This window comes from Hyperolius riggenbachi, chromosome 1 (assembly GCF_040937935.1).
Source record: "Hyperolius riggenbachi isolate aHypRig1 chromosome 1, aHypRig1.pri, whole genome shotgun sequence".
Taxonomy (NCBI): domain Eukaryota; kingdom Metazoa; phylum Chordata; class Amphibia; order Anura; family Hyperoliidae; genus Hyperolius; species Hyperolius riggenbachi.
In genome coordinates, this window is record NC_090646.1 from 587,018,291 (window position 1) to 587,045,642 (window position 27,352).

At 46.4% G+C, this 27,352-nt stretch overlaps 1 protein-coding gene across 5 annotated transcripts in view; it reads right to left on the minus strand.

Moving 5' to 3' along the window:
• ANKRD31 (ankyrin repeat domain 31) overlaps positions 1–27,352 on the minus strand; it is a 249,855-nt gene that overhangs the window by 131,495 nt on the left and 91,008 nt on the right. For 3 of the 5 annotated variants that reach the window (XM_068248640.1, XM_068248656.1, XM_068248637.1), the window contains 4 exons: positions 14,587–14,744; positions 5,434–5,582; positions 2,372–2,430; positions 459–658 (listed from right to left, as the gene is read on the minus strand). In XM_068248640.1, the coding sequence (XP_068104741.1) occupies positions 459–658; positions 2,372–2,430; positions 5,434–5,582; positions 14,587–14,744 (566 nt within the window). The remainder of the gene's footprint in view (positions 1–458; positions 659–2,371; positions 2,431–5,433; positions 5,583–14,586; positions 14,745–27,352) is intronic. The other 2 variants (XM_068248648.1, XM_068248663.1) reach the window with 2 other exon arrangements.

The following is a 27,352-nucleotide window of genomic DNA, read 5'->3' on the forward strand; positions in this document are numbered from 1 at the left end:
TGTATATGCAGAGCTTTTGTTTGGGTTCAAGGTGCGTTTGTAGTTTCTGGGGGGGCTCAGCGCACCTCTGATTGGAGGACATTCGGAGGCGGCCTGGTGTTGCGCTGATCCACCTTTTGCGCAGTTTACCTGTATAACCCTAGTTATGAAAAGAGAGGAGTGAAAACCATGCACTGAAATGCTCATAGGCTTGAAGGAGTGTTTATTTATCTTTGTATGTGTCAGAGTGGTGCAACTAAATATTTTGAATTAAAAAAAATGTTTGGTTTGGGTCTGCTTCAAGATGTCTGAGACAGTTCTGCACGGATTTCTAAAAACCTACCTAAAAACCTACCAATATTTTGTCTCAGACACTCTTGATAAATGTCCCTCAATGTTTTTATTCGTAAATAAGGAGAAATATTGTCACCAGTACCATAGGAATGGGTATGTTTAGTTATATTGTTAAGCACTCATACCTTTTAATAGCTTTACATTTATTCCTGGAGTAGATGATCTTTTGATTTCTGACAGATTTCCGTAGACCAAAAATAGAACTTTTTTGTTTCCTCGATCCATTTTGTCTTGAAGCCCAGTTTATCCTCATGTCTTGTGAGCCACTGACACGTTTATTTGGAATGGTTGAGGATTCCCAAGCATTGTTCATGGTTTCTAGGTTCTAACAAAACACACTCTTTTATTTCTGGTTGAAGATATATAGCAAAATAGTTTATTTTCATTTCAAGTTTAAATGACAGCAAACAGCTGGACCTGCAGTCAAACAGGAATGCCCCCAAATAATACAAATATCCATGTCCACCTCCCTCCCACAACACCCCTCACCTATCCCTAAGATGATGCCCCCATCTCCCAAAACCCTCTCACATATATTGGGGGAGAACTTCCAGCGGTGTAGCATATTTTTTTTTTTTTTTACTAGATGTGTATTTGGGCTGGCAGGCTGGGGTTGCAGAACGATATATAAAATTAGCACCTCGTAAATTAATTCAATTAAGAATTTAAAGAGGAACTCCAGTGAAAATTATGTAATAAAAAAGTGCTTCATTTTTACAATAATTATGTATAAATGATTTAGTCAGTGTTTGCCTATTGTAACAGCTTTCCTCTCCCTGATTTACATTCTGACATTTATCATATGATTACATTTTTACTGCTGGCAGGTGAGGTCGGTGAAAGTAGCTACTGAAGCCATAATCCCTTGTTTAGGGATAGTTGTTCCAGTATGAATTTGTTCCTTTCACCATTCTTGTCAACTGGTTTTCTTCTCTTTCCAAAATGTGCATTTCACGATCCTTAAAAGAATATCCTTTCTCTTGACGGCTTTCAAAGTCATTTGTCATCCACATACCACAATGTTTTGCAATGTTTGCCTAGACATTTTGGAAACAGTACAAACCTTCACCCAGGCACTTGAACAAATAACTTCTACATAACAGTGACAATTGCTTAGACTGTTATCTGACATAAGTGCATAAGCTAAAGGTATAAAATGCATAGGAGTCTCCTTCCCCGAGTAGAACTGAGGGAGTTACTCTTTGGGAGAGTCTTCTAATGAACACCAGAATAAAAAAAGTTTTCAGATGAAGCCACCTTGTCCTTTTTTTAATATAACATTACCTGGATCAATAAGGACATGACCAAAACTATTAAAGGAATACCAAGGCGGGGGAGGGTCAGATTTCCTTACCTGGGGCTCCTTCCAGCCCCTGCAGTCTATCTGCAGTCCCTCGCCAGTGTTCTCCCCAGACATTTTTTCCAGCCGGGTGGCATGAAATAGTAGCCGGGTGGCATGAAAAAGTAGCCGGGTGGGGAGAGATGAAAATGCAGGGCAACTCTACTTACAGCATAGGAGGAGGTGAGGAGGCGAGCCGATGACAGCCGGGTGGTCACCAAATCTAGCCGGGTGGAGCACCCGGCTAAAAGAGCCTGGGGAGAACACTGCTCGCTGTAGTTACGATCCCCTGCAGGCTGCTGCTGCTAGCCCCCCCAACATCCAAGTGGTGCCGTGTTGGAGGCTACTGTGCAATCTGGGCATGCACAGAATGGTCGTGATCGAGGGGTCACACAGATGGGCATGCGCATGCACAGTAGCCACATCTTTCAGAGGAGACAGCAGCGCCCTGGTGGGCAGTGGAACCACAATGAGGGAGCTGGTAGACTGCTGGGGGATGAAAGAAGAAGAAAAAAGTCCCGGGTAAGTAGAACTGATCTCTGCATACCCCCCACTCCCCAAGTCCTACTGGTAATCCTTTAACTATAAGTGGATGTCATAACTTTATTACTGACACACATCAGAAAATGACAAGCTGAATATGAACAAGACAAGTGGTAGATGGTGACTCAACATTTTCATACAGAATGTGCAGCTTACCTCTGGTTCAGGAGATTCTGCTTGGAACTGCTGTTCAATCTGAGGCCTGTCACTCAAAGCTATAAAAATTAATGTGTAGTTACATAGTTTTGTTTTAAAAAACTACAAATTTGCATCAGGTTTAACCAATAAATAATTGCATGTGGTAAAAGCGATTATAAGCCTATTTGGCAGGGCCCTCCTCCCTGTGTACTCTTCTCTGCCACCATATGGACTCAGTGACTCGTCTGCTATATTTATCCCTACATAGTTATATCACTATTTTGTGTACCAATGTTGAACACTATAATGTCCCAATGTATCATTATTTAATGTTGTAAAGTCTTCCGTATCTATTGTACAGCGCTGGGTCATACAATATAACAGTGTCAGCACTCAGCAATAGTCATCTGCTATAACACACAATAAGATTAGGTTATGAGATTTAGGTTTTCCAAAGGGGGAATGTAAGTGGGGGTCAGTAGTTTAGTGAGACCAAACAATTCTGCCCATGAGAAGGTCTAAGAGAATTTTGATTGCACGCATGTAGTGGTGGTTCAGTAAGTCAGCACCTATTCAGCAGGAGTTCCTGAGCAGGACTTCCCAACACCGCTACTGCCCATTGAGTGTGCTCTAGTGGCTGCCTCGCAAGCGCTTTGAGTCCTATACAAAAAAAGGAATTACGGTATATTCTGGCGTATAAGACTACTTTTTAACCCTTGAAAATCTTCTGAAAAGTCAGGGGTTGTCTTATACACTGGGTGTCATTGATGCCGGGTGATACGCCCTGTCCTGTTACCGCCTCTCAGATCTCGCTGCTGAGGACTGTAGTGAAGTGGTGCAGGCGCACATGTGCGAGATCTGAGAGGCAGAGAGGAAGGTAAATAGGATACAAGGGCGGGACAGAAGGGTGAAAGAGGCGTGTTTTTTGGGCACAGCACAACCTATTCTTCCAAACCACTCTGATAAACAGGTAGAGAGGGAGAGCTGACCAATCTGCTTAGGGAGAGTTGACCAATCCAACCAGTCAATCACCTGTATACTGTTATGTACTGGGAACCACATACAGTACAGCACCAGTATCCGTTCACACATAGCACCAGTATATGATGTTTTTTATTTTTATTTGGTGTGCGTTGGAAGAGGGGAAGTCTTGTATGGCGAGTATATCCCAAACTCTGTATTTTAACTGGAGAACGCCCAGTCATCTTATACGCAGGAATATATGGTATTATTATAGTGTGTAGACTTTTCATGCATAAGAGATTTGTGAATGAAGAGATTAGTGACCAGTAAAAAAGGTACGCTGGCAACCTCCAGTGGCGATTCATGGTATTACAGATAGAGAGATTCCTTCACCGAGAAAAAGAGTTATTATTATTAAATTCTCCTCAACAAGGCAATACAGCAGGATCCTTGGAGTATTACGGAGCCTCCCTCCTTACTGATAAGGTACTTGTTCCAGCCAGGATTGTAACCCTATATCAAAGGAATCACCCGTAAAACACACCTAAGTGAGAGGGAAATGGAAGCTGAACGATTTATTTCCTTTTAAACAATGGAAATTGCTGGCTGACCTGCTGATCCTCTGCTTCTAATTAATTTAGACATAGACCCTGAACAAGCATGCAGCAGATCAGGCCTGACTAAATTAGCTGCATATATGTTTCAGGTGTGTGATTCAGACCCTTCTGCAGCCAAAGAGATCAGCAGGACTGCCAGGCAACATGCATTGTTTAATATCTTCCTAGAAGAAAATACTACATGGATGTGTTAAAGGGAACCTAAACTGAGAAGGATATGGATTTTTGCTTTTAAAATAATACCAGTTGCCTGACTCTCCTGCTGACCCTGTGTTTCTAATACTTTTAGCTACAGCCCCTCAAGAAGCATGCAGATCAGGTGCTCTGACTGAAGTCAGACTGGATTAGCTGCATGCTTGTTTCACGTGTGTGATTCAGGCACTACTGCAGGCAGCCAAAGAGATCAGCAGGACTGCCAGGCAACTGGTACTGTTTAAAAGGAAACATCCATATCCCTCTCAGTTTAGGTTCCCTTTAATGTACTATAATAACCTCAGTAGTTGAAGGTGTGCAAAGGGCAGCTCTTTGTCACCTTAGTTTTTCAGTATCCAAACTAATCTCAATTAACCTAATAAAGGTGATGAGGGATACCAAGAATGTACTCTGTACTCAGGGCAGCTGATTGCTCATGTACAAATATGGAAATCTGGGGATGTTCTGTAAACCAAAGGGAGCACTATGGTACTCCTAACAGTGTGCTATTGCCAAAGTTGCAAAGCAGTGAAACATGCCTAATAAGAAAAACATAGCGGACTGCAAACCAAACTAGAAAATAATTTTAATACAATATTTCTTATGAGTAGATTTGCTTACAAAAATACACTGACTCTAGTCATCTGAATAATCGCAAATACCTTTTGTTTTCAGAAGGCAAACTTTTGTTTTGTATAATACTCTAGTAAGAGGGCTGTTTGGTCCTTTGTAGCCCCTTACACACTCCTAGGAGCTCTGGTTCACCATGAGCATGCTGGGTAGTCTAACTCTGAGCGTTACAAGTCCTACTCCATAGAGCCACATTAATCCATGCCATGCACTGATGAAGACTATCCAATACAGAACAGTCTGTGTGCATGTTGGATTATTGTGGCTCTGTACAGGCTGACACATCATTGCATATCAGCAGTTCTGGAGGTGTGTTTAGCTTACAGGGACAACAAAGGATGATTTGCATATACAGCAGTGATGCATCGTGGGAGACGTCATATGCTCACTCTAATCTGAAGTCTAGTCACAAACACCTTCTGTTTTAAGAAACTTTTGTTTTGCATATTATTTTAGTCATTCAGCCCTTTACACACTCCTAGGAGTTCCGATTCACCATGAGCTTGCTGGGCAACCTGTAACTAATGAAAAGGCTAATGATTCAAGTCAGGTAGATAGCAATCATTTGAATGTTCTACCAGACATATACTGTAGTAGTGTATAGCCAGCATTAGAAACTTTTCATAACAATTATCCTTGTTTGTAAGACTGGTAATTTAAGAACATTACAGATCATACCTTTTTCATCAATACACTGACTTCCTGCAGCTGTCTTGGATCTTACAGAACAGTGCCCTCCAGTGGCCAAATTGAAATTGGCAAGTATAGAAGGACTGTGTTGTGAACTGTCATCATTCTGATCGTGCACAATAAATGTGCTGTGCTTCCTAAGAAAATCAGGAAATATATTTTCAGTTGAGGGAGGGTTTAATATTCTTATAACGTGTCAAAATAATTATGATGCGTAGATTTGATACAGCAGATGCTGGCGTTATATAAATCCAAAATAATGATATATGTGTGTCTGATATGGCACAGGAAAGCATATCCTCCTGCTGCACATACATCACACTGGGTTTGGGGATCCAGTGAGTATTCTAGCTCTACACCTCTGGCACAAATATACGCTTCATGCCTGGGTGTCACCCTTCACTCAGCACTCTCCTCCACCCCCCTACATCCACAACGTTTCCAGGTCCTGCCACTTCCATTTCTACAACATTGCCAACATTCTCCTATACGTAACACTTAACACCGCCAAACTCCTGGTCATCTCCCATGTGGACTACTGCAATGCCATCCTTCCGGGATTTCCCAAGACCAGACTCCGACCCCCGCAAGTTATAAACGCAGCTGACCAGCTCATTCACTCCTCCCGCTGCTCCTCCTCAGCTGCCCCTCTTCGCAGATTCCTTTACTATCTCCCTCTCAGAATTACATTTAAAGTGCTTTGCCTGGCATACGAATCCATCCACCATTCCTCCCCTTCATACATCTCGGGTCTCGTTCAGAGATACTCCAAAACTTGCTCTCTTCACTCCTCATACACTCTACAGATGTCCACCCCTCGCATCTCTTGCTAACTTGTGAGGTGGCAGGACTTCTCTGGAGCAGCCCCTACTCTATGGACCTCCCTCCTGTCCCCATCAGGCTAGACCACCTTCAACTCATTCGAGCAGGCCTTAAAGAGAACCCGAGGCGGGGTTCTTCCATCGCAATCCATATACAGAGGCTGGGTCTGTCTATAGAGCCCAGCCTCTGTTGCTAGTTAGTTCCCTCCAAAGCCCCCCCTGCGCGCTGTCAGACCCCATAAAACACAGCCGCGCTATGCGGCTGTGTTTACCTCACTACTGTCAGTCTTGGCTGCTCCTCCACCTCCTGAATCGCTCCGGTCCCCACCTGCGTCCCTTCCCTCCAATCAGTGGAGAGGGAAGGGACGTGGGCGGGGACTGGAGCGATTTAGGAGGCGGGGGAGCGGCGAGACTGACATTAGTGAGATAAACACAGCCGGCTGCGACACGCTGCGTGTCGCCAGCGCGGCTGTGTTTTATGGGGTCTAACAGCGCGCAGGGGGGGGCTTTGGAGGGAACTAACTAGCAACAGAGGCTGGGCTCTATAGACAGACCCAGCCTTTGTATATGGATTGCGGTGGAAGAACCCTGCCTCGGGTTCTCTTTAAAAGAAACTTGTAAGGACTTTAAAAAAAAATAAAAAATAGAGTTTAACTTACCCGAGGCTTCTACCGGCCCCCTGCAGACGTCCTGTGCCCGTGGATGTCTTCAGGGGGCGGTAGAAGCCCCAGGTAAGTTAAACTTTTTTTTTTTTAAAGTCCTTCCAGGTTTCCTTTAAAGATCCATCTGTTCACTATTGCTTCATAGCTCCATTCCCCTCCCTTAGACTCACACCTCACCCACCTCTGTGTCCCTCTCCCCCACCCCATAGATTGACCGGGTCCTCCTGACTCATCTGCTATACTTATCCCTACATTGTTACATCACTATTTTGTGTACCATTGGTGAGCGCTATAATGTCCCTGTGTAATATTGATTTATGATGTAATGTTTCCCCTATCTATTAAACAAACCGTAATCTATTGCCTAATATGTTAGTGCTTTATAAATATAAGCTATTTAATAATGATCATTTTTGTTGAGTATAGTTATAGACTCCTCTTTCAATAAGTAACCAAAACAATGACCAATTCAAATAGCGGAAAGTTTCAGGAAATTAACTGTACTGCTTTCTCATGACAAACTCCCCATGGAGACTTTTTGAAGTTAAAACAGGCAAAGTGAAAAGGTCTTTCTCAACAGCATCAGGGTCTCTGCCTTGACGGCAAGCCTCCAAGTTGCTTAAAGCAAACCTAAACTGAAAATTAAAAGTCAAAATAAACCTACACATGTCATACATACCTCTCGTGTAGTCTACTCTCTCTCCTCACTTGCGTCCTGTAAGTCCACTGTATCAATGGAATTCTCCCTCCTCAATTTTGAAAAATGGCCATTACCCATAACAGCTTACTAGTCAGCACACTGTTAAACTGTAATATCGCCCACCTGAGCCATAAAGAAATATGGACATTACCTTGCTCATCAGTTGTCCTTTCAGTTATACCTGGCAACAACTGATATAAATCTGACAGCAACTGATATATTTCAGTTCAGTTCAGTGACAAAATCATGTCAGAACTGGAAGGAATCCTTGTAAGAAGAAAATGATGAGCTTCTGAGAGGAATTGATGGCGAGGTAAGTATGTAATACTCATCATGGGCTTGATTTATAAAAGCGTGATAACTCAGTTATCACGCCTAAAAACTCAGTTATCACACCTAAAAGCTTTGCACGTGCAAACTAGGGTGCTAAGTAGTTTGCACCCTAATTTGCACCTTAGTTTGAACGTGCAAAGCTTTTAGGCGTGATAACTCAGTTATCACCCTTTTGTGAATCAAGCCCCATGTGTTTATTTTAAATAATTGTTACTCGGTTAAGGTTCCCTTTAAACTAATATCAAGAGACCAGGTGTTACAATTTGGTAACAATTAGCTAGCCAATTCTTCAGGAAAACATTCCTACACCTTTTTTTACGTCTGTAAATAAAGGCACACAAGGCCATTAAAATGGGGGTCCACATCAAACTGAAAATACGAGTGCCTTTACATTATCACTGTCACGTTCTGAGCAGGTGCTGTTGACCCTGTCACCAGTGGTTGGCGTGGGCTCTCCCAAGGCGTGGAGTCTATGTGGCTACGGGTCTTCACCAGAGCACCCCGCAAGGGTTGATGGGCCGCTACCCCTAGTGGGCAACGGACTACTTTGCTGCCTGGTAGCCACAGGTCACGACCCTTAGGATTGCCCCACTGGAGACGAAGGAGAACAGTTAACGCTGCGTTGTGGAGGAGAGATATCGAAGTACAGAATGGTCAGGCAATCCGGGTTCAGGGCAGGCAGAGTTCAATCATAAACGGTAAACCAGGCAGAGGTCGAGGCAGGCGGAGTACAATCAGGAACGAGCAAACAGGCAGAAGGTCGGGGCAGGCGGCAGTCAGGCAGAAACAGGAACAGGCTAAGGTCGGCAACAAGAAGGCAATCAGGTAGTAGCTGACAGAGCACACGGTACACTGCTGGCAAGCTGTACGAACAGACAGCACTGACCTGCAGGGCAGACTGGCTTATATAGGGCTTTTTGGCGCCAATTGATGACGCTGCGCATGCGTACTAATGTCCGCATTAACCCCCTGCGCATGCGTACTTTTAGCAGGAACAACTTGCCGCGCATGCGTACATGCGGACAAATGACTGCGTACACCCGCGCAGGCGCGTTGCCCGCAGGAACCAAAACAGGAAGTGGCCAACACACCGAACGGCGTGATGCCATGTGACAGACAAACATGTCGGCTACGCGTGTGCGCATTTGCGCGAGACGGACCCCGGAGCCGACGAAGAGGACGGGCATGCTGGACGGGATGACAGGCAGGCTGGTGAGTATGACATTGCCCCCTCCCCAGGGGCATCCTACGGATGCCACCTGGAGCTGGCTTTGTAGGGTATTGTTTATGAAACAGCTTAATTAACCTGGAAGCATGAACGTTAGCTGCTGGCTCCCATGAATTCTCCTCAATACCAAACCCCCTCCATTTAATGAGATAATAAAGTACATTTCTACTCTTCTTGGAGTCTAGTATTTTTTCTATTTCAAATTCTTCAGAACCATCCACCAAGATGGGAGGAGGTGGAGCAGTAGATCGACCTTTAAAAGGATCAGACACAACTGGCTTTAAACAGGAAACGTGGAAGACTGGATGTGTCTTCATGGAGTCTGGCAGTTTTAATTTGTAAGCCACAGGATTGATCTGTCTCTCAACAGGGAATGGTCCAATGAATTTAGGACCCAATTTCCTGGATGGACACCTCAATTTGAGATTGGTAGTAGAGAGCCATACCAGATCACCTGTCTGAAAGTTCGGTGCAGCAGTTCTCTTTCTATCAGCCTTCGTCTTAATTCTGAGTTGTGCTTGTTTAAGATTTTTCTGTAATTTTTTGAAGTTTTCCGTAATACATGAAAGTCTCTGTTGAACTTCAGGTACCTGAGAATTGTATTTCAACATAGGACACATGGTAGGATGAAATGCATAGTTGGCATAGAACGGTGTTTGATTCGTAGAAGTATGAACACTATTATTATAGGCAAATTCAGCGGTTGCTAACAAAGAAGACCAATCCTCTTGGGATGCGGATGTAAAACATCTTAAATACTGTTCCAACACTTGGTTTATTCTCTCAGTCTGCCCATTTGACTGGGGGCGATAGCCAGAGGAAAGTGACAAGGTTATCTTGAGCCTGTTGCAGAGTTCTTTCCAGAATTTTGAAGTGAATTGAACCCCCCTATCAGAGACAATATCGGAAGGAAGTCCATGGAGTCTCACAATTTGATTGAGAAAAACTTCAGCAGTAGTAGCAGCATTGGGTAGCCCCTTTAAAGGGACAAAGTGTGCCATCTTTGTAAATCGGTCAACGACCACGAAAATTGTAGTGAACTCGTTGGAAGGAGGTAGATCTGTAACAAAGTCCATTGATATCATGTCCCATGGGCGGGAGGGTATGGGCAAGGAGGTAAGTAAACCCCATGGTCGACGGTGAACATGCTTGGATCGAGCACAGACGTTACATGACAATACATATTTCTTACAATCTTGGTGGAGTTCAGGCCAGAAGAAGTTACGCTGTATTAGTTCTTGTGTCTTGGCAACTCCAAAATGACCGGCCAGCAAACTATCATGACCTAACTGCAAAACAGATGTGCGAAGATCAGCAGGTACGTATACTCTATCATTCTGAAAGAACATGCCATCTTGAGGTTGCAATTGATTCGTTACTTCTTTTGGTAAGGATCTTGAGGATTGTTGTATCCGAGTAAGAAGATCAGGTTGGAGTAGTAAGACATTTTTGGAGGACAGAATGGTATCTGGAACAGGATTAACAAGAGACTCCTCAGGGAACATTCGAGATAGTGCATCAGGTTTAACATTCTTACTACCTGGTCTGTAGGTGACATGGAAGTCAAAACGGGAGAAGAATAGGGCCCAGCGGGCTTGTCTGGGTCGTAATCGTTTGGCAGTCTTGAGGTATTCCAGATTCTTGTGATCTGTAAAGACAAGGATTGAATGTTGTGCTCCTTCCAGCAAGTATCTCCATTCCTCAAAGGATGCTTTAATAGCCAGTAACTCTCGGTCTGCAATGTCATAGTTCTTTTCAGAGGGGTTCAGTTTCCGAGAAAAGAAGGCAACAGGATGTAATAGATTCTTAGGACCAAAACGTTGGGACAACACAGCCCCTACTGCCGTTTCGGAAGCATCTACTTCTAGGACGAAGGGCTGTGTAGGGTTGGCATGTTTAAGCACAGGCGCTGTGGTAAACAGTTGTTTGAGTCTCTCAAAGGCGGTCTGAGCTTCAGGAGTCCATTGGAACCTTTGATGTGCTTTGGTTAGCTGAGTAATGGGTGCCACGATGGCTGAAAAGTTCATTATAAATCTTCTATAAAAGTTTGCAAACCTTGAACACCTTTCTTATCCGTGGGAGTTGGCCAGTCTAGAATGGCCGAAACTTTTTGAGAGTCCATCTTGATGCCTGCAGGAGAGATCTGTAGACCGAGGAACTGAATGTCTTCCCGTTCGAACTCACATTTCTCTAGTTTTGCATATAAATTGTGCACACGGAGGCGAGCTAACACCTTTTTAACATGGACTTGATGTTCAGCCAGAGAAGAAGAAAAGATGAGAATATCGTCCAGATACACTGCCATAAACACATCTATGAAGTCACGGAAGATGTCGTTGACAAAGTGTTGGAAGGTTGCAGGAGCATTACAAAGGCCGAAGGGCATTACTAAGTATTCATAGTGTCCATAGCGGGATCTGAAGGCGGTCTTCCATTCATCTCCATCGCGAATGCGGATGAGATTATACGCACCCCTAAGGTCGAGTTTAGTGAAGACCTTAGCAGTACGCAACTTCTGAAACAGATCAGGAACTAAGGGAAGTGGATACCGGTTTTTCACAGTCACTCGGTTTAACTCACGGTAATCCACACAGGGTCGAAGAGAACCGTCCTTCTTCTCAACGAAAAATATCCCAGCCCCGGCAGGAGAGGTAGAGGGACGGATGAAGCCCTTTGTTAGGTTTTCCTCAATGTACTGTTTCAACACTGCTGACTCAGGTTCGGAGAGGGGGAATACCCTTCCAAAAGGAATTTCAGCCCCTGGATGCAGCTCAATTGGACAATCATATATTCTGTGAGGAGGCAGGGCATCAGCGGCCTTCTTGTCAAAGACATCTCGGAACTCTTGGTAGAGAGGTGGGAGCAAGGCTTCTAACTCGGGTGTGAGACAGAGAAGTTGTCCAACTTGAGGGAGGCAGAACTGTTGGCAGTATTTGGATTGGAAGTTAACTTCACCTGATCTCCAATTAATTGAAGGGTTGTGAGATTGTAGCCATGGAATCCCCAGGATGATAGGAAATAGCGGAGATGGAATTAGGTCAAAGGTGAGAAATTCCTGATGATCCTCAGAGGTAATAACAAGGATGGGATAAGTCTCTTGTGTGATGGGACCTGATTCCAAAGGAGACCCATCTGCTAACTGTAGAGGGAATGGACTGGACTTCTGACGAACTGGAAGCTGAAGCTGATGGGCCAGACGATCATCAATAAAACAGGAACACGCTCCAGAGTCTATGATAGCTCTAATTCTGGTTATTCCTCCTGGCCCCTGTAATGACAGAGACAAAGGAACATGAGCGGACGAGGACTGATGAGTGGCAAGGACTGAAGTGGGTTCAGAGTTAAGCTTACCAGAAGGCCTTACTGGACAACTATTGCGAAAATGTCCTGGAGCGCCACAGTACATGCAGAGGTTGGCCTGGCGGCGATGCTGACGTTCCTCAGAGGATAATGAAGTTCTGGCCAAACCCAACTGCATAGGTTCAGGAGCCTCTAGGGTATTAGATGCGGGTGGACTTGAGCTAGGTGCTGGTACAGGAAAAGAAGGAAGATTCCATGCAGTCCGGGTGTTGCCAGATCTCTCTAGCCTTCTCTCTCTTAGCCTTCTATCAATCTGGGTGGAGAGCTGTATAAGTTCTTTTAAGGTAGCAGGAATGCCCACCCGGGCCAGCTCATCTTTGAGTTGATCTGACAGTCCCAGTCGAAACTGAAATTTCAATGCGGCATCATTCCATTGAGTGTCCCCACTCGAACGGCGAAAGTCAGAAATGTACTCCTCTACAGGCCTACGACCCTGCCGAAGATTCTGAAGGGCTGACTCGGCTGAGGCGGTGCGAGCAGGGTCATCATAGAGTTCAGCAAGAGCTTCGAAGAAGGAAGTGACTGAAGATAGAGCATCATGGTCTTGTTCTCTGAGCTGCAGGGCCCAAGCCTGCGGCTCTCCCTGGAGTAGGGAGATGATGGTGCCCACTTTAGCTTGCTCGCTGGCATATGTTCTTGGTTGTAGGGAGAATAACAGGAGGCAGGCGCCTTTAAAGTTTCTAAATTTGCTGCGATCTCCTGTGAATCGGTCTGGAAGAGGAACCTTTGGCTCGGGTGGTGGAGCGGAAACAGTTACATTGGTTGCGGGAGCTGCAGTAGCTGGGTTAGGTATGGCTTGAATCTGTGACTGTAGTTGAACGTAACTGTTCTGTATCTGTTGTACTGAGAGACTGAGCTCAGACACCATCTTGCAAAGAGCATCGATATCGGATGGACCTCCAGTAGCGTTCATGATGGCTGTCTGTTTCTGTCACGTTCTGAGCAGGTGCTGTTGACCCTGTCACCAGTGGTTGGCGTGGGCTCTCCCAAGGCGTGGAGTCTATGTGGCTACGGGTCTTCACCAGAGCACCCCGCAAGGGTTGATGGGCCGCTACCCCTAGTGGGCAACGGACTACTTTGCTGCCTGGTAGCCACAGGTCACGACCCTTAGGATTGCCCCACTGGAGACGAAGGAGAACAGTTAACGCTGCGTTGTGGAGGAGAGATATCGAAGTACAGAATGGTCAGGCAATCCGGGTTCAGGGCAGGCAGAGTTCAATCATAAACGGTAAACCAGGCAGAGGTCGAGGCAGGCGGAGTACAATCAGGAACGAGCAAACAGGCAGAAGGTCGGGGCAGGCGGCAGTCAGGCAGAAACAGGAACAGGCTAAGGTCGGCAACAAGAAGGCAATCAGGTAGTAGCTGACAGAGCACACGGTACACTGCTGGCAAGCTGTACGAACAGACAGCACTGACCTGCAGGGCAGACTGGCTTATATAGGGCTTTTTGGCGCCAATTGATGACGCTGCGCATGCGTACTAATGTCCGCATTAACCCCCTGCGCATGCGTACTTTTAGCAGGAACAACTTGCCGCGCATGCGTACATGCGGACAAATGACTGCGTACACCCGCGCAGGCGCGTTGCCCGCAGGAACCAAAACAGGAAGTGGCCAACACACCGAACGGCGTGATGCCATGTGACAGACAAACATGTCGGCTACGCGTGTGCGCATTTGCGCGAGACGGACCCCGGAGCCGACGAAGAGGACGGGCATGCTGGACGGGATGACAGGCAGGCTGGTGAGTATGACAATCACGGTCCTCTGCCTTGCTTTAGTAAATACACCTGGGGCTGTTCACACTGAAGAATACAAACAATCGTTGAGAGATTTCTGAGGTCAGCATGAAGGATGCTGACAATAGCTTGTAAGATACTTGCTGAGGAGAGAGCTTTTCTACAACTATAACCTCATATGCTTCACTTCTACAAATATTACTATACTGGTAGATGTCAAAGCGTACAGTGCTGTTAAACAACAAACAATTGTTTCAGGAGATCAGTGACAGAAGCAATGTTTTGGAATGGTTTTCTTACTTGGAGTGGAGACATTCAATCTGCTCATCATGATCCAGGTCTGCAGTGCAGCATTGCCTAGAAGTAGTGAGGCCGTACCTTATGCTTCCTGGAACACTGAGAGGTAAAAGCGTCTGTGATTCCTGTGAGGCAACCAGAGGGATATCTTCCTGTATTACCTGTGTTATCAAATACACAACAATAAGAAACAAGGATTTCTGTCCCAAGGGAAAATCTGACTTTGTATTACAATGTTTAACGATCACTATGCAGCATAGTATTTTCTGTTGATTTATTTTTTATGTACAAGTATGATCAGGGGTGTAACACAAGCCCTTGCCATCATGGGGGGGGGGGGGTCCCGGGGACTGAGTCATTGTTAGATGCTGAGCATGGCAGCAGAAGCATCATACATTAACCAGAAATTTTTTGAGATTAGATAGGAGGTGAGTATAACTCGATCGAGCACAAACAGACTAACAACAGTTATCAGTCAAAAGGTAATTTATTTAATCATTAATCATATATCAAAAATTAAAAAGCCAACCCCCACAATCCCACCTAACCCCACCTGCCTAACAGCCGGCAAACAGAGCACCTATAACAAAAAATATTGACAGTGGAGCATATAGTGCAGCTTCACTCCAAAAATATATATTTGCGACTGGCATCAAATGAGGATGATAATCTAGTTGCAGTTCATAGACCAGGTGTAGCATATATAGTTCATGCAAGTCAAGCAAAAATTAAGCAAGGATTAGAGCCATGCCAAACGAAGGATGTGCATGTAGCAGAGTCTTATGGTGGCTGACGTTGCAGACAAACAAGCAAGTAAAAAACTGGTCTCTCAGAAGCACCAAGTGAGCAGACAGCCAGGCAACAGAGCAAAAAGTTCCATTAGGCAGCAATAAAGCATAAACATTGGTGTTCATCAGCCCATCAGCCAGTTGACAGACCAACCAATTCCATTAGACAGCAATGAAGCATAAGCATTGGTGATCATCAGCCCAGTGGCAAAGCAGCAGCAGCATTGAATGGCAATTGTGAAGCACATATCTTCCTTTCATTCATTGGACTGCTAGAAGACCCGTGCCAGAGGAGACGGACAAAAGAACTTGTCCCTGTGTCTGCTATAGATATTGCCCTGCTGGGCGTGCTTACAGTTGCTGTATCCCGCTGGATGGACCTGCACTGGCTGGAGGTAAATGGTGAGGTGCCGATGGCATTGGTATTCTCGAGCGGTGGGATCACGGTGGGTCAGCAGGAGGCCAAGGAGGAATCACCCAGCGTGAGGAGCAGGGACGGGATGCAGCACATGCGTCCTCGACCGGTTTCGCCGGACTTCCGGCTTCCTCTGGAGGAGTGTGTAGCTTCCTGTGTCCTCTGTAATTTATTCCCATACATTCCCATACTATTCATCATACATTACCTGATGTCAGCTAGCTAAACATCCTCTTCACTCCTCTCTTCTGCCACCCATACAATATAACTCCCTTCAGCTCCCATGTCATGTGATGTGCATCAGGGAGCCCCAAGTAGTTATACTGTATGGTGTGGCTGTGAAGAGGACATGTCTCTAGCTCCGCTGATGGGCAATGTATGAATCTGACACTGCTGCCATACTCTGCTCACTCAGGGTGAGGGGGGTGCTGGGACAGTTATAAGCTAGTGTAGGGGAGCCTGGCCAAATTTTTGATCGGGAAGGGGAGGAAGGAGTATAAGAGTTTTGCAGGGGCCTGGTCGGCTCAGTTTTGTTGGGGAGCCTGTTGGCTCCAGTTACACCCCTGAGCATGTCGAGTGCCAAGGACAACTACCGTATGAATGAGTGGAAATTATTTTTTTCTGTTCTCACACTTATCTGAAATTATTTCCTGAAAATAGAGTAATGGGTCATTGCAGATGCCAGATAAAGTTATAATGCGCTGATGATCCATACGTATCATTACAATGTCTAAAAATTTACCTATCATCAAAAGTACAATATGGCTGTAAAAATATAGTCTTTAACATAACCAAAGCAAAGTCTCCAGACTGATAAGTACTGCCTATTATTTTCTTATGGGTGCACTAAAACAAAACTTGACAAAATGTGACAGTGATGACATTTTTTAGGCCCGATCCAAGTCACTTTTTCTCCTAAGTTTTTTCCTAAGAGCAGTGGCATACCTACCATTGGGCGCAGGGGGGTGTGATGCCCCGGGTGACTGACACTCATAATAACCAGCACTGGGTGTCAAATGCCCTAGGTACGCCACTGCCTAAGAGATAATTTTTCATCTTCTGTTTAAGATAATTTTTGTACTCTGCACAAAATAACCAAAAAGTGGTAAGTGAAAAAGTTCTGTCAAGATTATAATAAAGTACCCTTTAGGTTGCTGGTGGTTTAAGAGACATTTTATTTATAATATGAAAAAAAATCACCTCTGAAATAAAAACTTTGCAGAAAAAGTGAATTGGATTGGGCCCTTAGTGCTCTGACTAAATACCAATCTTTTGAGTTTTACCATGTCCTGATTAACAAAGATAACACAAACTTTGAAAAGTCACTATCTATTAGGAACCTGCCTGTTTCTGATGATGTTTCTGCCGAGACCCTGGGGGAATCCGTTGCTTCCGGTTCTCGATGCTTGTTCCACGCTGATGACGCTACTGCTCAGTCACAGGCCGCACATTCTGATAGGTAGAGATGTCAGCGAATGGTTCGGGAACCATTCGCTGGTGAACCCCTCACACTGTACTACTTCCGGGTCGCTATGACCCGGAGTAGTACGGCTGCGCCTGTTGCCAGGCACTTACTGCGCATGTGCATGACGTCATGAGTGACGTCACGCTCATGCGCAGAGAGTGTCCGGCAACAGGCGCGCGATCAAAGACGCGCACCATCGCCCCAGCGCAGCCGTACTACTCCGGGTCGTAGCGACCCGGAAGTAGTATTTGCCCATAGAGATTCGCTAGCGAACGGTTCCCTAACATCTCTACTGATAGGCGGAGGGCGCGTTCCCAGTACGCCCTCTGCAGATGTAAACAATGGTCGGCTGACACCGGTCAGCTGACTATTAGATGACACCTAGGTAGGTTACCGCTGTGTGATTGGATGTGCGGAGTGTGGCCGGCCACTGATTGGATGAAAGCTGTATTTAAAAGGTGGCCATACATTAGAAGATTATGGGCAGATTCAACCAAGAGACAAATTTATCTCTAATCGAATCTGATTAGAGATAAATTTGTCTCTTGGTCGAATCTGCCCATACACTACAGGCCGATTCCCATCCGATTTCAGCATGAAATCATCAGGGAATCGGCTGAGCCCACCGCGTCCACCCGGCCGCTGCCCCCAAAATGTATAAATGTATGTAGTGTGTGCATTTATACATTACCTGTCCTGTAGCAGCTTCCGCACGGTGACCGTCCATCTCGCCGGGTAACAGCCACATACACACTATGGCACATATCGTCTGACGTCAGATGCTATGCACCGCCGGCGTGTATGCGGAACCCGGCGAGATGGATGGAAACCGTGTGGAGGCTGACACCGGAAAGGTAATGTATAAATACACATCAAACAAATGATAACGCTCATAGGCTGCAACTGAATTGTAGACCAACAGGGGCATGCAGAGCCCCACAGGGCTGAATACATGCCTTGAATGCAAATCATGTACTAGTCCTAATCTGTACTTTGAATGCAAATTGATGCACATGGATGCAGCTAGCCATAAGTATAATTACATGAGTTTTGTACAGCAGGAGACATTGGCAGCGCTTCCAAACAGAGGCTGCAACCTATCTATTGCAGGTAGTCAATTCGGGTACAGCCTCTGTTTGGAAGCGCTGCCAATGTCTCCTGCTGTATAAATTCACACAATACATACATTTATACATTGTGGCGGCAGTGGCGGGGTTTTCGTTGTCTGTCGTTCGTTCGCAAATCGTCCGCCGTACTGCTGCACACCCGACCAACCAACTTCGGCCCGACATCTTGCAGCATGCACGATCGACCGTGCGGCCAATTTCTGTCCCAAAATTGGTCGCTTTGTCGGTCGGGCATGCACTTGGCAGCACCAATTGGTTGGTTGGTCGGCTAATGTATGGCCACCTTAAAAGTGCTCCCAGTCACCGCCCGTGATAAGCATAGCTATGGCTAGTTGCTGAGTAAATCACTCACATTGTTAGATTACTGGATCTTGACCTTTGGGTCTCCTGCATATGTGCGGACCTCCCGTGCATGCGCAGTAGACCCAGACTGACGTGACTGAGCCTGTTACCAGAGCTGATCACATCTGGGTGGCAGACCGCGGGAGGATGACTTAAGACTCACACGTGCTTATGGGGCTAGAGGAAGCTGCGGGTAAATATTGATTTTTCATAGATCTTCAGCTCTGGTTTACTTTAAGCTGTGTTGTTTTGTACATGTCAGAACATATTCTGACAATTTGCAATGGGGGTGGGGTCACTTTGGCATCTTAGCCATTAAATTTCAAACGAAGCTGATAACACACAGCAGCTAGTCTGTTAACAGTATAGACAGTACCAATTTTTACAGTATGTACTGGGGAAACATGCCACTATATTAAAACAGGGCTAAAATCAATACTGCAAGTTATGCATTAACACATTCATTATCAGGGCACCCATTTACAACATTTAAACTATACTTACATATAAGCACAATGTAACGCCCCAATCCCATCACAAATCTAAGTAGGCACTCGGTTGCAGAGCTTGCTTCTTTCTGTGTATAAGCACCTTGGTTAGCTGATGTCTGATAAACCACTTGTAAACTACTTGGTTAGGAGTCCAGAAACTGGACTCTCCCCTTATCAATGACTGTTTCCGAAACACGGCGCACACGCGTGTTTCGCACGCTCCGGCCTTGCGCGCGGTACTTTGCTAATTAGTGCGCGCAAAGGATTTTTAGTGGCTTTTCACAAGCGTGCTAACAGTTAGCAGCGCTTTGTGAATCAAGCCCTTTGTGTTAGGTAGATAATATGTAATCAACAAGTGACCACTAGATGGCACAACAACTTTAGATTTCTTCTATGAATCTGGTCTTTATGGACCTATGGATCATTTTTAGTAAACTCAGGGCTGGTGCACATCAGAAGAGAAGCGTTTTGTGATTTAAAAGCTCCTGCTAACGTTATCCTATGTGTGTGTGCACACTGGAGCAATGTCATTTTGTAAAAAGCCCCCCTAACATTGCATTAGCAAGAGCTTTTAAAATCTCTAGTGATGAAAAAGCTCTTGTGGTGTGCACCAGCCCTTAGTTTCAATTGGGCGCAGGGTGGGCCGAATGAAGTAATTCTGTGTCCGGCTATCGCCGGCACCGGAATTACGCTTAAAATCCTGCTGCGTGGCCATAGACCTATTAACATTATGTCTAAGTCAGCGCCCAGATCAGGCGCAGGGTGAGGTAGGGAGTGCGCTAAAGTGACCTGTTTCGGAGTCTTCCCCCCCATAAAAAAGTTAGATACTTACCTCAGTAGGGAATAGCCTCTGAAAGGTTCAGAGTCTTCTTCGAACTTCCTTAAGGCCTTGTTCACATTGGGCTGTTTTTGAGGCGTCTTTGTTTTCCCGATTCCCGGCCCTTGGGTGGGCAATTTGTTTTTGTGCTTAGCGGTTTTCTAAGGGTTTTTTCCGAGCGGTTTTGTAATTCACTCCCTGATGCAGGTCAGGAAGTGAACTCTTTGACCCGGAAAATAATAAATACATTGTATTTATTCTTAAAAACGCGAACGCAATCGCTACACATAACGATTTTATGAGCGTTTTGCATTTCTCCTATACTTTCCATTGAGGCGGAATCACCACAAAAATGGTCCACGTACCGCTTTACTGAACAGACAGCACATGACTCGCACTGATATGAACCTTCTCATAGACATTCATTGCACAAGCATTTGGTGGGCGATTTTAAAAATTGACCGCTTGTAAAAAAAAAAACCCCGAAAACGTCTGCAGTGTGAACAAGCCCTAAGGGGGTACACACGATACAATAAAATGATCCAATTCGATAAAAACGATCGGATTTTCCCAAACATAAAAAGCTTTTTTTTTTATTCCAGCAATAAATCCGATCGGATTTCCCCTTTTTATTCGATAATAAGATAAGATAAGACTGGAGTCCTGGATTTTTCGGATCAATTTTTATGAAAATTGAATAGTGTGTGGTAGATTGTCGATTTCCTTATATATGTTACGGCCAGAACCCGAAGTTTGGCCAGAACTAGAAGTGGCCGGCCACTTCGGGTTCTGGCCGGCCAATGCGCGAACTGGCCGCTGCGCTGCGGCCAATGTGAGAAATGAAACAATTCCTGTAAGGTTTAATGTGATGTTGTGGCCGCAGCGCAGCGGGGCAAAAAATGTATCACACATCTTTACTTTATTCAATGGCATTAAGCCGCCCGGCTTTTTCCTCTGCCTCTCTCTCCTCCCCCCCCCCCCCCCCCCCGCCTCTCTCTCTCCTTCTCTTTATGGGCACAGCCGGGCGGGGACACGCGTGTCCCTCCGGAGTCGTTCGTCGCGGCAGGGGAATCCTGCCGTTCTTGCAGAGCGGGTGCTGGCAGAAGCAATGTCTGCAGCCTCCCCGCTCTGCTCTCCTGCCGCGAGGAACGACTCTCCTGGACACGCGTGTCCCCGCCCGGCTGTGCCCATAAGAGAAGGGGAGAGAGAGGCGGGGGGGGGGGGGGGGGGGGAGGAGAGAGAGGCAGAGGAAAAAGCCGGGCGGCTTAATGCCATTGAATAAAGTAAAGATGTGTGATACATTTTGCCCTGCTGCGCTGCGGCCACAACATCACATTAAACCTTACAGGAATTGTTTCATTTCTCACATTGGCCGCAGCGCAGCGGCCAGTTCGCGCATTGGCCGGCCAGAACCCGAAGTGGCCGGCCACTTCTAGTTCTGGCCAAACTTCGGGTTCTGGCCGTAACATATATAATGGCAAGCAATTTTGTCAGAGTTTTCAATCATTTTTTTCATAAGTGGTTAAAAATTGACCACACGTGTGTGTGTGGGTTACGTTGATCAGATTTTTTAAATGTTACAATCAGTCAAAAAAAAAAATGTATTGCAATTCTTGAATTGAAAATATATTTTAAAAATTGTATGGTGTGTGGCCCCTTTTACACCCCCTCCTGCACTGTGCTGGGACCCTTTATGCAATCTTGGACATTACTGCTGAAGATTGCTTGCAGCCTCGCTCCCCTCTGTATATGAGCACAGTGGCAATGTACGGCCTGCACGGTAGCATGGAGCTTCTGATGAGTCAGTAATGACGAAACATGTAAGGCGGGGCGAGACACGGAAGTAACAATATCACACGAGGAGATCCCGAGCAGCGTCCGGAACTGAGGCGGAGTGGAGGTGCAAGCCATGCCAACCACAGTAGAGGGACTACAGGTGCCAGCCGGGGGCCCAACAAAGCGGGGGAGAGCCCGTATTTAAATTACTCCGTGCTGATTTCAAAGAAGAGGAAATTTTGAGTGTACTTTTATGCTTTTTTAAAATAAATGTCACTGGTTTTACGCTATGTGAGGCGTTTGTTTTGAGGTAATTCTAATGGGAAGCTGGAGACTACAAATGCAAGGATAAGGAGCATCTGATACCCAGTGGTGACTGTCATCAGCCCGGTGTGGTGGGGGACGGCCGAAGTGTCCCAAGGCGCTGATAGACCTAATTGGGGGTCTTAACATTTGGTGAGTGTCTGTTCACCTGGGTGCTGGTGAAGGTGATAGGAAGAATAGAAGCTAATCAGTGTGACTCCTTGGCAGATGTGGACTTATATTGACTTTTTACAATTTTTAGTGGCACAGGACTCTATAGCCACAGCTAGTAGATTGTTTCATTGAACCCTTGTAACGATTGGTGTCAGCTAACAGATTTTCTGATTATTGGTGATCTGCAGTATCACCAATAATACAGATGCTATACCTGATTATATGGTGATCTGCAGAATCACCAATAATGCTAGTATAGCCAGATACAAGACTACCAATGTGAGATAGTGTTTGGTGTAACAGTAATTAGGATGAGCGGGTTCACCCGAGGAGCGGGTGACCCAGACAGTACTGCAGCTGGTGCTCACTATTGGGCAGGTGAGTCAGACCGTGCTGCAGCCGAGAGTGTTGGAAGCACAAACGCAAGTAGAAGATAATACAACCAGAGCTGAACAACTGATCACCTGTGGAGCAGGTGATTCAGGTAGTACTGCAGCCTAGTAGTGTTTGGTGCACAGCACAAGGAGGAGTAATACAATTAGTACTGCACTAACGATCCTCTGTGGAACAGGTGATACGAACTGTATTGCAGCCTAGGCGTAGTTGATACAGAAGGTACTGCAGCCTAAGTGTAGGCAATACAGACAGTACTGCAGCCTAGGAGTAGATGATACAGACAGTACTGCAGCCTAGGAGTAGATGATACAGACAGTAACTTCCCTCACGAGTGGCTAGGCCCACTGGTGCGGGTAGCGAGGTCAGACAGGCAGAATAGGCAACGAGCGGACAGGTACAGTAAAGAAACGGAAGACTCATTCAGCGTCAATAACAAGCAGGGTCGGCAACGTGAATCAGATGGCTGAGGTACAGAATCGACAAACAGGAGGATAGTCAGAGTAAGCAGAAAGTCATAACAAATAAACAATGTGTGAGAAAACGCGGAAAAGCCGCCGCGGGTGCTCAGAGCAAGGCGGCTGATTCCGCGTCCAACACGGCAGATTGCGCGCATGGACCTGCATCTGAGCGCAGAGAAACCGCCGCATGTCCTGAGAACAAGGCGGCGGATTCCGCGTCCGACACGGCAGGTTACACGCATAGGCCTACAGCTGGCAGTGTGGCTGAACGCGGAGGAACCGCCGCATGCTCTGATAGCAGTGCGGCTGGTTCCGCGTTCGGCATAGCGGATTGTTTACAGCACAGGTCTAGTGTGTCTGGGACTGATAGTCCACACAGATTCAGAAGGACTCGGGCGGAATACAAGAGGGCAAGAAACTTATTCGGGAGGAATACAAGAGGGCAAGAAACTTGCTTGACAGGTAATTGAAAAATGCAAAGAAAGGATACGCAGACAAGCTGAAGGAGGACCTCTCCTCAAATGACTCACAAGCCGTTTGGCGAGGGCTTAAAGCTGCAACCAATTACAAGCCCCCCCCCCCCAAAGCGCACCTCCCAGCACTGAGCTGGCGGAAAACCTCAGCGACTTCTACTGCAGGTTCGAGGAGAATGAGGTTCCTGCGAGGCTACAGGCTCCCATCACTTCACCCCATATCGCCGTACCACCTGGCCATAACTTGCCTCCCCCAGCCGTAAGCGAGGCGGACGTGGCGTGCCACCTGTCCAGGCTAAAGGCCAGGAAAGCCTCGGGCCCTGACGGAGTGTCGCCAGCCTGCCTGAAAACATGCGCACAGCAGCTTGCTCCTATCCTCTCCTCCGTCTTCAACAAGTCCCTACAGTGTGGCAGAGTACCGGCATGCTTCAAGAGGTCCACCATCATCCCTGTACCCAAAAAGCAGGGCACGTCCGACCTCAATAATTTCAGGCCTGTCGCCCTCACATCGGTCATAATGAAAACTTTTGAAAAGGTGGTCCTGCCCCTCCTTAAACACAAAACAGAAACCCAACTAGACCCGTACCAATTTGCATACAGGGCAAATAGGTCGACCGACGACGCCATTAACATCTGTCTGGAGCTTGCCTACAATCACCTCGACAAACCAAATTCATATGCCAGGGTCCTCCTCGACTTCAGCTCAGCATTTAACACCATTAGCCCCCATATACTATGTGAGAATCTGGCTGAGCTCGGGGTCCACCCCACACTCCAACTGTGGATCAATGACTTCCTTACAAACAGATCCCAGGTGGTAAAGCTGGGCTCCACCTCCTCGCAACCAAAGACCACCAACACAGGGGCTCCACAAGGCTGCGTCTTGTCACCATTCCTGTTCTCCCTGTATACGAACAATTGCAGATCCTCAGCAAGCTCTGTCAAGGTAATCAAATTTGCAGACGACACCACCATAGTCGGCCTGATCTCCAACAATGACGAGCAGGCTTACCGCCATCAAGTGGAAAGGATTTGTCACTGGTGCAAGGAGAACAAGCTGGTCCTCAACAACGCAAAAACCATTGAGATTATCATTGACTTTTGGAAACATGCCCCCTCGCCACCTCCACTGCACATTGGAGGAATGGTGGTGGAGAGTGTGCCCTGTGCCCGCCTCCTGGGCACCACCATCTCCAACACCCTGAAGTGGAAGGCTAACACGGTCTCCACCCAGAGGAAAGCCCAGCAAAGGCTTTACTTCCTCCGCCAACTGAAGAAGTTCGGCATGTCACAAAAACTCCTGACGAACTTCTATACCGCAACCATCAAATCCGTCCTCTGTTCTTCCATCCTTGTATGGTATGCTGGCTCCTCCGAAGGCGACAGACGCAAACTACAGAGGGTCATCAGGTCAGCGGAAAGAATCATCGGGAACACACTCCCTGCCCTGGACTCCCTCTACAACGCCAGACTACGCTCCAGAGCACTGAAGATTGCCAAGGATCCCTCCCACCCCGGCCACCAGTTTTTCAATCAGCTCCCCGTAGGGCGGAGGTATCTAAGGTACCGGTCCATCTCCACAAAGACCACGAGACACAAAAACAGCTTCTTCCCCTCAGCTGTAATTTCGCTGAACTCTATACGCTCTGCCCTTTCTCTCCCCCCGTAGGCTGCCCCCCCCCCATGACTTTCTGCATATAAACCACCACATGGCTGATGTGTTTGGAAAGGTATCACGTATATGTTTGGAACCAGATGTGTTTGTAAAGTATTGATGTAAAATATTGTTCTTGTGATGTTCTATGCTCTATTGTCTCATATGTTTCTATGTACATGCCCTGTATTCTTGTGCCAAGCCCAATTCCGGGCACGACCCAGTCGTGCTTGGCGAAATAAATGCGATTCTGATTCTGATTATATGACAGCCAGAAGGGAGTCAGCTGACCAAGACGGTCAGCTGACAATTCCACCACTTCCTATTGGTCCAGCACTTAGGGGAGGCGCTGGAGAGCGCCTTGCTATATATACTGGGTGCTGGTCATTCTCTGGTTGTCTGCCGTTGCGATCACTACGTGGAAGCACTCAGACCTTTTGTCAGTTTTGTGTTACTGTTTAGACCAGTTCCCAGGGTGTTGATGATCACGGACCTCCCACCTCAGATTAGGAATACTGTGTATTATCTGTGTTATTCTTCAGACTAGTTCCAGGGTGTTGATGATTACGGAGCTCACACCCAACTCTAGGAATTAGCTTTACCATCCTGTTATATCTTCAGACTAGTTCCAGGGTGTTGATGATCAAGGAGCTCACACCTTTAGACTAGATATTGTATATTATTTGTTATGACCTTCTGCTTTTCCTGACCTCTCTTCTGATCTCTGATTTGGTACTTCGCTATATCTGATACTCTGTTGCCAAACCTTGCTTGCCTTAGGATTCCGTATCAGTCTCTTTCCTCTGTATCTGATCTGTCTGTCTGTTGCCGACCTGGCTTGTCTGACCTCGAGAACTATCTCCTCTGTTTAGAGATAGTTCACAGATCTGTCAGTGACACTCCACCATTGGTGTCACTCACACTCTGGTCCTTCCCACTCTCTGCCTGACTCCTCCCCTTGGGAACTTCAGGCCATTGGAAGGAGCCTGCGCTCTGGGCAGTATCTCTTACTGCTTTGCACCCCCTATACGGGGGCTCTCATCAAAGTATTACTGTTGCACCAAACACTCATATATACTCAGGTGTCCAGAGGTTAGAGCTATATCTGATTATTGGTGATACTGCAGATCATCAATAATCGGGTATACATCTGTATTCCCAGTGATACTGCAGATCACCGGTAATCAGACCCTCTCTGTGTTACACCGATCGTTACAGAACGGCAGACGTAAGAATGCAAATGGACGCTATCACCGGCCGTCTGGGCACACTTACCACTTCGGTGGATAACATCAACCAAGTGCTGGGTAGTCACCGGACATTAATTGACGCATTGTCCGGGTCTATACAAACCCTCCAGACAGCTGTGGATGAAGTGCGATTCCCTCCTAGCACAGACATACGTATGCCTGTACCTGAAAAATTTTCTGGTCACAGATCTGACTTCCGAAATTTTAGGAGTAGAGTGTTATCATATTTTGAGTTGAGACCTAATTCTTCAGGAACTATGACCCAAAGGGTTACATTTATTAAAACTTTGTTATCAGGTGATTCTCAGACCTGGGCGTACAGTCTGCCCGATGGAGACTTGACCCCAACCTCTGTAGAGGAATTTTTTAAAGCCATGGCTATAATTTACGATGATCCAGACATTGCCTCGACTTCTGAACGGAAGCTCAAACTGTTACGTCAAGGTAAGAGTCCGAGTTGGAGAGTATGCTGCTGAATTTAGGAGGTGGTCAGTATCAGCCAGGTGGGATACCTTTACCCTTTTAGATTGTTTCTTATCAGGGTTGTCAGATGAGGTCTCCGATCTTATGTTAAGTCAGCCTGAACCGAAGTCCATTGATGAGGCCATTTCATCGGCCATCAGAATAGATCGCCGGCTGCGCTATCAGAGACAGACCCGGGGTAGGAACTATGTGAGAATGGTATCCCACGCTGCGCCCCCTGCGACTCCACCTCCTCCCATTTCACCTCCTCCCGTTTCGCCTCCACCTGAACCAATGCAGATTGGTCGGTCAAAATTGTCTCAAGTGGAGCGGAAACGCAGAATAGCAGAACAGCTTTGTCTTTATTGTGCAGAGGGG